Source organism: Ambystoma mexicanum, chromosome 11 (genome assembly GCF_040938575.1).
Source record: "Ambystoma mexicanum isolate Mex_15411 chromosome 11, UKY_AmexF1_1, whole genome shotgun sequence".
Taxonomy (NCBI): domain Eukaryota; kingdom Metazoa; phylum Chordata; class Amphibia; order Caudata; family Ambystomatidae; genus Ambystoma; species Ambystoma mexicanum.
Genome location: NC_090934.1, coordinates 201459932 through 201472648, shown reverse-complemented (window position 1 = coordinate 201472648; position 12717 = coordinate 201459932). Strand labels below are relative to the sequence as shown.

Here is a 12717-nt window from a genome sequence, read left to right as displayed (position 1 = left end):
AGAGGAGGGCCATTTTTTGTGACTCCCCAGAGGTCCTTGTTTCCGTCCAGACCTGCAACATCTGACAGTTCCCTCCTATGCCATGATGTTATGGAGTACATAAAGGAAGATACTATTAGCTAATTCACAAGCAAATCTTTTATTGAAAAGGATAGTGGTAAACAGTCCCTGAGAAAATGTGTTTATTTATAACAAAAGATATCTTTCACGTTGTCACTCAGTGTCACTATTGGGCACCTAAGAGCAAAATTACTGCTCTGTAAATATATATTATTTTGTGTTTCACTAGTATTTAGAATTGACCCTGCATCCAGGAGGGAAGGAAGAACCAGAGGCGAACACATAAGCACTGAGACATGACAGTGGGTGAATATTTCAAATGCAGTTATTTTCTGACCTTATGGGTAAGTCCAGTTTCTATCTTTAGCTTTTTGGCATAGTCCATTATTCTGGGATCCAATGTTATTAGATTTCCCTAGCTAAAGTATATGCAGAAAAATGCACTGTTGTCCTTATGTATGTTTTGACTTGAGCTGTAGGATCTCTCCTAGGCACTCAGTCCCATCAACGTGTAACAGAACCTAACCCTTGAAGTTTCTGTTAATTCAAAGCAGAGTCTGAATCTCCTGTCTCTCCAGGCATCATCATTGTCCATCTGTCATGCACGACCCACACCATTCCACCAATGGGATTCATCAGTTACACTGTGAAACGTTATTGGCTCTCCAGGTATTTATGTTAGGTCACCTGCCTTCTGGCCTTTTGGGTACACCAGACTGTGAAACATTGCTACATAATGATGGTATCAATTGCAGTGCTGACATTTTCAGGACTTTGCTCCAGGGCCTAGGATTGCAGAATCACTGGTCATTTGAAATCGGATATAGGGTTATTCTCTTTCTCTTTCTTTTTCTCTTACTCACACACCTTTCAATACATCTGATTCCTAACTACATCACTCTACATGGAACAGTAGGGATACATGTACAGCTTCAAGGGTAAATCTAAATGAAGGCTGATCCTTAACGTGCACCCGAGTTCCAATTAATTCACCATTCATCAACAGGATATCATCCAGTGTAAATTCTTTAATTGATTTTGGGTACCAAATAAGGCCACAAATCTATCTGGAGGTAAATCAATGGTTGAAGATCAACATTTAGAAACAGGTTTTAAACTCAGATCAGGAGGAATGGGAAAAGTTAGAGGTAATGTATGAGTTTCTGAGAAAGGTCAACGGCAATGTTTGAAAACAGTCTAAGATGGTCTCCATAGATTGGTCAGTTGCACATTCCCAATTTAGATCATTTTAAATCCTGGAATCCTTCACTTGGGGAGATCCCAGGAGTCTCACTCCCAGTTGTGGGAATGTCAGGGACTTTACCATCCTGGATCAGCAGATATCTAGAAACCAAAGATTAATAGATTAACAGAATAAATATCACATCTATCAATCAACAGATCACACTTGATTTCCATCAGTTTGGCAACGAGGATGGCTGTTGTCCTGTGCTGTCAAACACTGCTCATTTCTTGTGATTCCTAAATGTGCCAGAGCCTCTTTTGACAGGGTCTCAGCCCATATGACAGCATGGGCTGGTGAATAGGGTTCAATGTGGTGCATTGTGAGTTCAGCAATGTACATCAAGGTATCTCTGGAGCCATGGCGATCAACACTTAGATTGTTGGACTCCACAGGGACTTTTCTGTCTTTCGTCTCTTATCTCATAATCTCAGCAAGGATAAAATGAAGACCAAAGAAATCAGGATAGTTTTCTCAGACTTGTCTCTCTAACTATCTGTTCCTTGCAACCATTGGGGGAAACTCCCACTATCAGACACACGTACTTGTCGACACAAACATGTCTAACCTCCATACATATCATAGACACCTTTTAATCACATACCACAGACATCTGTCATGCAACAGCTATCGAAGACGGACCACAACACATCCATCAAACACAACTCAGACCCCTACACCTATCGGAGAAAGCAGACACGCCTACACCTATCGGAGAAAGCAGTCACGCCACACAAACAACTATGAAACCACACATCTCATGCAGACCTCAGCACTCCCATCAGAGACAGTCCTCACTGCACCCATCAGAGATAGCAGACACTCGGTAACCTTTTCAGAGACATGTGTCATCCACGCGTTTCAGAGTCATCACCATCTCTGACCCATTAAGATACTCTTCATGGAACTATACCCCTTACTAAACTCCTGTTAGAGACATCCTTGCCCAATTCCTGAGACATGTTTGACTTTACACCAGTCACCCCATATCGATCAGAGATGACAGCTATCAGAGATGTATTAGACTGCACACTAGACATATATCTCACCACACACCGAGATGCTTCTTACCCTGTGTCAGAGACACCTCCCCCCAACCCAGATAGCCTCACATGACGTGTGACAAGTTACAAATAAATGATGACACATCTGACCCACCACCAGGATTATTCTGCGGCACTAGGTTAGAAGCTGGTGACTGTTCCCAAAATAGGGAAATGTGCCTTCAAAGCTGTTATTTGCCCTCCTTTTAGTAGTTGTGGTCAATCAATCTAGACCACAGTCTCAGGAGTTGAGTGGGGCTGTTTGAGATACAGGGTAACATATATACCATGGGATGAGGTTCCCTGAGGCATTCTTAGGTGCTCAGCAGCGTGACTCAAGAACCCCCTGAATAACCTCAGCAGCACCCCCCTCATAGCAGGGAACTGCCACATGGCTCTCCTGGCAGTAACCACTCCACCTGAGTGAAACCTTTTCTAATTTAACCAGGCAACTATGGAAAAGATGGGACACAAACACTAACAATACCAGAATGTTGCAAGCCCTCAGAACCAAGACCTGTACCAGATCCAGGGAGGACAACTGAAGACTTGGGAGGGAGAACCCCATTGGCAATGTCAAGCCAAGTCCCAGAGTGTTGCTATAACACGAGGAAATATGTCCCCTACCCAGGCCATCCCAGTTTTGTTCACAGAAGCAGGAGTGCTACATCTCCCGAATCCTCCAGATGGGTTAAAGGAAAGCCTGGACCAGGAATACTGAATCACTGCCACAGGGGCAGGAACACCGAGGGAGACTGCAACAACCCAAGGGGGTTGTCCTTATATCTCAGGAAATGGCTCAAAGGAGACCCTATGTCCACAAGAGGGGAGAAAACACACACCCTCTACTTTTTAATGACACAGGAAGGGAAACCCAAACTACAGCTTCTCTCCCTTTCAAAGTGCATAGATGAAATACCCATAAAATAAAGTCACACACCTGCAGAAATGTTTGCATCATCCGGGGGCTGCATCCTCATGACCCCTTGGAATTGCACGTCTGGAAAACAGAGACGAGATTAAATAACAACATTGGTATGGCATGGCATGGCAACATCGATCACAGCAGGTCTATTAATCATCTATCAGTAGGGAACAGCACATCTCTATCAATCAGACACCGCCGTCAATGGGGGATAGCAACCATCTACCATTCAACCAGCAAAGGGGGATAACACTGCTATCAACCATCCATCAATGATGGGCAGCACATCTATCAACAGTGGACAGCAGGTCTACCAATCCTACATCAATGGGAGATAGCACAACTAGGCATCATAGATAAATGCGAGACATATATCAATCAGCCATCAATGGCAGACAGCAGGTCTATCAATCATCCAGCAATGGGGGGACAGTACAATTGTCCACCAGTCATCAATCGTGGACAGCAGGTCTACCAATCATCCATCAACGGGCGATAGCACAACTATCCATCATAGATAAGTATGAGAAATCACATCGATCAATCAGCCATCAATGGCAGACAGCAGACCTATCAATCATCCAGCAATGGGGGCAGCACATCTCTCAGTCAGAGATCAATGGAGGACAGCACCTCTATCAATTAGCCATCAATGGCAGAGAGCAGAACTATCACTCATCCATCAATGGGGGACAGTACAATCATCCACCAGTCATCAATCGTGGCCAGCAGGTCTACCAATCATCCATCAATGGTGGAAAGCAGGTCTAGCAATCATCCATCAATGGGAGACAAAAAGCATCTATCAACTAGCTATCAATGAGTGTTAGCATGCCTATCAATCAGACATCAACGGGGTGCAGCAATCAGATATTAATGATCATCAGTCAGCCATTAATGAATGACCACCTATCTATCAATTAGCCATCACTGATGGACAGCACAACAGTCAATGAGCCAGCAACGAAAGTGCACAGATCTATTAATCAGCCGTCAATGGAGGACTACACATCTGCCAACCATCGATCAGTGATGAAACACATGTCTATCAATCAGACATCAATGTGGACAGCAAGCATCTACCCATCAGGCATCAGTGTGGAAAAACATGCCTTTCAATCAGAAAACAGGATGGGACAGCGTTTCTATCAATCAGACATTCATTTGCCTATGGCTTTAAGGCGCTCTATTAATGCATAAATAATATAAAAATGAATGGCCACCCACCTATCAGTCAGACATCACTAAATGACAATACCACCATCAATCAGCCAACATGAAGGTCCCCAGATCTATCAATCAGCCATCATGGAAGGACTGCAGATCTAATATGCATCCACTGGTGGACAATACCACTATCACTCAGTCATTATTCGGGAGCAGCCCATGTATCAATCCACCAATAATACAAGATAGTAAAGGACAGCACACGCCAATGATCCCTCAATGATGCAGGACAGTAAGCACCTGCATTAGCGCCTCTTTCCCTCAAGCGCTTAGTGCATAGCTGCCAACCCAATCCACCTTCAGCAGGAGACAGTATATCTATCAACCATCCTTCAATAAAGCACAGGACACGCCAATGATCGCTCAATGATGCAGGACAGTAAGCACCTGCATTAGCGCCTCTTTCCCTCAAGCGCTTAGTGCATAGCTGCCAACCCAATCCACCTTCAGCAGGAGACAGTATATCTATCAACCATCCTTCAATAAAGGACAGCACACGCCAATGATCCCTCAATGATGCAGGACAGTAAGCACCTGCATTAGCGCCTCTTTCCCTCAAGCGCTTAGTGCATAGCTGCCAAACCAATCCACCATCAGCAGGAGACAGTATATCTATCAACCATCCTTCAATAAAGGACAGCACACGCCCAACGATTCCGCATTGATGCAGGACAGCAAGCGCCCGCAGTAAAGCGCCTCTTGTCCCCAGGCACACAGTGCATAGCTGCCACCTCACCTGCCATAGACACGAGCTGCAAAGACTTTCTGTGTACACCCAAGGCAGGGTGACTGATTTACAGCAGCGCTATGCTTAGAACAGTTTAATAGGTCTTGTTTGAAGATTTTGCTTCAAAAAGGCATTAAAATAAAATGCAAGGCGCTAATACAAGCCCTGGATCAGCAGAGCTGAGCACACAGAACAAAGGGAGAGAAGAGATCGATGGTTCAATTCTTGGAGGTTGAAAGGAGTTCTAGGGAGCATTTCTTCTAACATGTGCTTTCAGCTTTGCTTATATATTTTTATGTTCTCAAATACTCGAAAAACAACACTATGCTATGTGCTGTGGGATTATAAATAGAAGTACTCTTCCAAGAAATGTAGTAATTAGCATGGCCCTTAATAGGCTGCACTCAAAATTCATACAAGTATTGGCTGGTGGCCATGGGGTCGCATTTGCACCCAAACACCACATTTAAACTTTAAAATACCGACACCAGCTAAAACAAGCATTGGCAATGCCAACAGTTTGGGCTTTAAAAAAGGGCTCTTAAGAAGCCACTAAACTACTAGAAGCTTTCAAGCACTACAGCTTGCGACAGTAGAAGTTGGTTGTAAGGGGCCCCATATGTGTCTGCTTTTTAAAGCCTTATAGACACAGTTATCTTGTGTACAGTTCTAAAGCCCTGATTTGCTCTTGCTATAGTCTCATAGCACTGGAAGGTCATCAAGGAGTGCTGCCTGGCTTTCAGTTCAGATATATCCAGGTACAGCTGAAGGAGCCAGCGTTGATCTATGTCCCAGGCAGTGCTAGACATGGAAGAATGCATGCCACAGACCATAGGTCCTCCATACAGCACACCCACCTCTGGGCCTGGTGACATTAAACTTGCATGTGAAAAAGAACACATGGGGGGTCATTACGACCTGGGCGCAAAGGGATACCGGGCACCGGTAATGACACCGGTGACGGTAATCCTTTTGCACCCTATTCCGAGGTCCCTTACCAGGTGTTATGGACGGGACCCGCAAAGGGATACCGGGGTCAATAACGGTACCACAATTTGCGGTACCGTTATTGACGCCTTCCCATTGAGCCCTATGGGGGCTCAAATGGAAATGGGGAATGGCTTTTCAAATGGGGACTTACCAGTCCCTTAAAGGTCAGAATAGACCGGTAAGTCCCCAAACCACCAAGTCGGTGGCGGTACCGGTATTGGTGCTAGTCATGGCGTTAATAGCGCTATGACTAGCACCAACCTCGGAATGAGGGCCATGGAGACCTCTTAGTATCGCTGGAAACAGGTCATGACTGTCCTATAATGGCTCGGACATGTGCTTTTGGTTTTCCTGCTGCAGGAAGGGAATTTTGACTGGATTCTAGATCCCCAAAAGTCCTGCAAAATCCAGAAACAGGTCACAGGTTATCAACTGCCATGTATTGCGGATCTATGTGATCACTGCGACCCCCATAATTGCGATGGCTGAATATTTTTTATTTAACCCCCTTTACACCACATAGATATGCGGGGTGAGACCCCCACACCCTCCCATATTACTATAATATCACATAGTAAGAGGGTGTTAAAAAAAACGGCTTTCGCAATTATGCGGGTGACATTTTGGTCCATTTCCTGTATTACGAGTCCTAATCTGTCATGACCCTGGTTCTTACACATCATACTTGTAGACAAAGTAGGATACCTGTGTCAAGCTTTGCACATAAAGTTTATATATTGAGGAATAGCATATGATTAAATGCCCCTCAGCTCCATAGATGCCAAGAACACTGCTCCCCCTACCAGCATCAGGAGTAACTAACTCAGTGTGAAGTTTTTAGCCAATGTCTGTGTAGGAACTTGAAGAGTTGCTTTAACCTTTATATGCCTGAGGCTGCAAGCAACAGCCTATGAACAACTTTATCCCCACCAAAACGACCCATGCCGCCTCACTGCATCTGCTTTATACAAGTCTACGTGTATCATGTGCCAGGGGATTGGTTCCACCAGAAACGCGGTACATGTGCTCAATAGCTGGGAGCTGAGCAGTAATAAGGATGTGTCATGTATATAGCGCTTTCACGAGAGCACTGTACAGACAACACATTTACATACAATGATCTCCCAACCACATACAATTATCACCCAATCGAAGTTGGTACTCCTTTATCGACCTCAAAAGAGTTTGTTCGTTTGTTTATTCATTTCTAATGCTCACCAGACCCAAGGGTATCAGGGCGCAACAATTAAGAATATGCAAAGCTTAGTTACAGGTTACAAAATAAGAACAGGAATAGTACAGATATACGACAAACATAAGTAGCAGGAATAGTACAGATGCACGACACACATAAGTCAGTAAATACTTTGAGGAGAGTATATGGATACATTACAGGCCTATAAGTCACATACAAGCGGGCCTAAAGGTCGGCATATTTAAGCAGGTTAATGTAGCTGTGTCTAAAATGTAGATATGGTTGATCTTCTCTATTAGTGTGTAGTAGGGAATTCCAGAGTTGAGCCACTTTCACAAGGAAACTGCAGCCACCTGCCTTGAAAAGCTTGAATCTGGGGATAGTAAGGCAGTTGGTGCTAGTGAGTCTCATGGGTCTGGTAGACCAACTCCTGTGGAATCTATCCATAAGGTAACTGGGGCAGCATTGTTCAGTGCTTTGTGAGTGAGGGATGCGTTTTTATTATTGTGGGTAGAGAGCCAATTGTTTTGGCGCCGAGTCGCTGAAATATGAGATTGTCTGGCCACACCAAGCGCTGCTCTAAGGGCGTTGTTTTGGAGGGTTTGTATCCACTGGATGATTGATTTGTTAGCGTCGATGTAGAGGGCGTTGCAATAGTCAAGCCTCAAGAGTATTAGAGCTTTGGCCAGGATCATGCAGTTGTCATCTGAAAGAAAGGGTTTGCCGGATCTAATGAGCTTACAAGTGTAGGTGGTGGCAGAGGCCAAGTAGTTCACTTGTTTGGCGAAGGAAAGAGTGGAGTCAATGTAGAAGCCAAGGGTCTTTACTTCCTTGGCCACCTTGATGAGGCTACCATCAATTATGCAAGATGAGTAGTCCTGCTCTAGTTTTTTGAGGTTAGTTTGGGTGCCCAGAAGGATGAGCTTGGTCGCCATCCATGCCTGTATGATGAGATACACTCTATTCACCAAGGCCAAATCCTTATTGTAATCCCCGGATAGTGGGAGGGGAATCTGAGTATCATCTGCATAATAAGTGTAGGTGATACCTAGAAGGTCCAGATCATCAAAATGGGCATAGTAAATATATTGTATATTGTAGGGGAGACACATGAGCCCTGGGGCACACCACATGTGATGGCTATAGGGTCAGCCGCTGATGAGGGGGAGAAGACCCTCATGGTCCTGTCGCTCAGGCCTCTTTGGCGAAGTGGGCGGCTGAATCTAAATGGCTGCATAAAACCTTGTGGTCCACAAGGTCGAATGCGGCTGAGAGGTCTAGCAGTAGGAGGAGGGATGTTTTTCCTTTGTCTCTTAGCTCATCAACCTGTGTCTTCAAGTCAATGAGGGCAGTTTCCGTTCAGTGTAGGGGGTGGAAACCTGATTGACGCGCTCGTAGGAGTTTATGGAGTTCCAGGTATTTTTGGATCTGAGTATATGCAACCTTGTCAAGTATTTTGAGCAGGAAGGGTACTGTCGTGATGGGACGGTAGTTGGTAGGAATAAGTGCATCAACTGTTTGCTTTCTTTAACAGTGGGAGCACCCAAGATTGTTTCAGGTTGGAGGGGATAATGCCAGATGTGAATGAGGCATTGATGAGTTTGGAAATAAAAGGGGCAAGATCTCTTGCAGCATCCTTTATTAGCTGGGCTGGGCAGAGGTCGCCTTGGAAGTTGGAAGGCTTAAGTGAGAGGATAATTTTTTCTCCCTCAAGAATTTATGTTTTAGTGAAACTGAATGAACAATGTAGAGTGAAGAACTTAGTTGGCCTTGCAGGATTCAAACAGGTGAATTGCAGCTCACAGCAGCAATCACTCAACCCTCTGAGCTATTTTCCCTTATTAAGGCGGCGCACAAAAAAGTACAAGATGAAAGCGGGTGTGAACAGCAAAGGTGGGGAGCAGCAACATCAAACAGACGCTGCAGCTATGCATATTAACTATATGTGTACCTGTACACTCAGATTAAAGGTGAATGTGCTTTGGAGGGGTGTTTGGGGATTTTGGGAGGATGGGTGGTAAAGGACTCTGTTGGCTCTTTCCTAGAAAAACTAGGTACCAATATAATTTGACTAGCTGGCTATACGAGTACAACAGCTGGAAAATGGTGTGATTACCTGGACATATGAGACAGTGCTTGGCAAATGCCTATCTAATACAGTTACAGAAGCCCCAACTTCTGGCTTTGTCAATGCTGGGTTTTAACAGGACTTTAGTACAAGGAACAGATAATAATGAAGTGGCTGAGGACATACTTGGTCAAAACATGTTTATCACACCAGTAGCCATTTATGGCAGAAATAAAACCATTAACTCTCAGCAGACTCACAGCAGGGTGTGGTCCTCGACGAGTCACTTTCTATGAGATTTCATGTAACCAGTGTGGTTTCCGCATCGGTTTACTATGTTAAATTGCTTTCGCACCTTAGACCCCTTACTACTCAGGCAAACACGGAAATGATTGCCAGAGCCATAATAGGGGCTAAGATCGATTGCTGTAATAGTCTCCTGGTCGGTCTTTGTAAGCGGGATGTATACAGACACCAAATAGTACAAAACTGGGCAGTCAGATTTGTGATTGGTCTGTCCCACCGAAATCATGTTTCTGAGGCTAACCGCTCCCTTTATTGACTCCAGACAGAGGCACTGGCTAAGGTCAGGTCATTAGTCATAACCTTTAAGTGGAGGCTTGCCCTCATGCCGTCCTACCTGCAGGCGCATATAACCAATAAAGTTAACGGTAGGGCCTTGAGGTCTTGTGGTCAGAACTAGTTGTTCCTCCCTCGTAGCGTAGTAGAACAAAGAAACCTGAGAATGGAGCATTCTTTTTGGTGACTCCCAAGCTGTGGAATCAGCTTCCGGCAGCACTAAGAAGCCAAACTTCTTTGCTAGAATTTAAGAAAGACTTGAAAACCTTGTTATTCTCTTATATTCAGGTCTGGACACCTCCTAATCTTCTGCACACTGACACTTGGTTTTCACTTCTGCATCTGTATGTTCTATGTGTGTTCTGCTTTAATGTCTGCGCATTTATGCCTCTGGGTCCATAGTGCGCATTACAAATAATATAAAGTAAAGACTGCTTAGAAAAAATACTGGCAGGCTAAAGATTGACCTTAGTGCTTCATAGAGTGAGCTCTAAGAGACCCACAGATGATGTGTTTATGGCAGGAGCGGTGAGCAGTGGGTGGAATGGCCTAGTGCTAAGCATGGCCATGGGCAGTCAACGGGTGGTTAAATAACCACACAGCACACAGAGGCTGTGTGTCCCTCCTCATATGCCAGCTCCCTCCTACCTGTACTTGAATGCAATAGTCTAATACTATGTGATGCCACTTCCTCTGATGTGAAGGGGTGAAAGGTTGTGTCACATCACTTGATGTGATTTCATTTTGGGGTCGGATCAAATGACATTACACCACTTCCTGCGATGTCACTTGGTGGTGGAGATCGAATGACACCACTTCCTGTGTCATCAGAGAGGTCAAGGGTCATGTGATGTCACTTCTGCTACCCCTGGAATGTTGGTGAAATGATGTCTCTTACGATGGTCAACAAAGGGTTTATGGGAATTGTTTTATTCTTGCTGCTATAATAAACAAGAAAAGAATAGTACATTATAATCGACCCCGTGCCATTAATAGTGTCTCTCATGTCCATCAGCATTTTACCAGCACCAATCAGTATTAGGGTGGAGACTTGAACAGCACTGGGTTTTGATGAGCACATGATACAACCCTGAATCTCAAGGGGTTCCTGGCACTGACACATGCCTTTATAAACCAGAGGACAGTTGTTTCCATAGTTGAGTGTGCATTTCCCATGACTGCACGTGGGAACAGGTAGGGTCTGCATGACTATGAGTCATGCAGACCTCTCAGTTATTCCCCATTTATTTTGGAATTCCACGTGTCTTTTGGGGGAAATGCCATTTTACTGCATGCAGGATTACTGCATGTGGTAATATCGAATAGATATTGCTTTTGTGTAGAAGAAACTCTCTCCACACAAAAGCTGAGGAAATTGAAGAGTTCAGAAATGAAATACCTCATGTTTTAAAGCTTCCACCAAACTCTTACTGAGGGCCTAGTGTTTAGTTTCACAGTGGATTGGACATGTGTTTGTTGAGTGCAGAGTTTGGTCTTATGAGCACTGAGGAAACATCATACCAGGGGAATCCCACACAAACCCGGTTTAACAACTAAATGCCTGATTATGTTAAATGTTAAAGGTATTTGTACCGCGCACCATCACCAACGGAATTGGTCCCCAGGCGCTCTGGCGGAACTGCAAATGATAAGGTGGGATGGGTTAGTAAGGTGAAGAGGGAGTAGGATAGTGAGAGGAGTGGTGTTCTGTTGGCAGCTTCAGCTTGGTATACACCAGATACTGAGCTTTGGTGCGGATATCGGATCGGTGTCAGTCCGCGTGTGCTGTTGCTCCGGCTTATGTGTTGTTGCAGTGTTGTGAAGTGCGTGTGGCTTGCTGCGCGAGAGATGGTTGTGTGAGTTTTTTTGAGTGAGATAAGTATGCAGAGTTTGAGCTTATATTGGTTAGTGGGTTACCTGACCTTTAGCATGCTAACATTCACAGTTCTATCCAGGTGCGGCACCTGTCGACCCTCACACCTCTATCTGGATGCGGCGCAGGCCAATGCCTTAGATTCCATCTAGGTGTGGGCATGTCAACATTCACAGTCCCATCCAAATGCAACGCAAGCCAATATTCACAGTTCTCTCTAAGTGTGGACATGCTAATATTCACATTTCTGTCTAAGTGTGAACATGCTAACCTTCAGAGTCCTATCTAGATGCAACGCAGGCCAATATTCACAAGTCTGTCTAAGTGTGGACATGCTAATATTCGCAATTCTGTCTAAGTGTGGACATGCCAACTTTCACAATTCTGTCCGAGTGTGGACATGCTAACATTCACAATTCTGTCTAAGTGTGGACATGCTAATATTCACAATTCTGTCTAAGTGTGGACATGCTAACATTCAGAGTCCTATCTAGATGCAACGCAGGCCAATATTCAAAATTCTGTCTAAGTGTGGACATGCTAATATTCAAAGTCCTATCTAGATGCAACGCAGGGCAATATTCACAATTCTATCTAAATGCAGCGCGTGTTGGTCTTGACAACTATGTTACTATGTAATGCAAGGCAACTTCTACAATCCTGTCATGAATAAGTTCAGTCTGGTGGTTACAAATCTTTCTGAGTGTTCCTGGTGTGAGTCTATGGCAGTCTATGTTATTGGGAGGTAAAATAATTTGGCACAGGTTTTCTGGAGTAGAGTAATTGC

At 44.5% G+C, this 12717-nt stretch overlaps 1 protein-coding gene across 3 annotated transcripts in view; it reads right to left on the bottom strand.

Annotated features, from left to right (window-relative positions):
- Nucleotides 1-1068: 1068 nt before the first annotated feature.
- Nucleotides 1069-12717, bottom strand: part of LOC138503239 (uromodulin-like) — a 230314-nt gene continuing 218665 nt past the window's right edge. For all 3 annotated transcript variants that reach the window (XM_069622827.1, XM_069622826.1, XM_069622828.1), the window contains 2 exons: nucleotides 3287-3346; nucleotides 1069-1404 (listed from right to left, as the gene is read on the bottom strand). In XM_069622827.1, coding sequence (XP_069478928.1) covers nucleotides 3323-3346 — 24 coding nt within the window. In that variant the 3' untranslated portion in view covers nucleotides 1069-1404; nucleotides 3287-3322. The remainder of the gene's footprint in view (nucleotides 1405-3286; nucleotides 3347-12717) is intronic.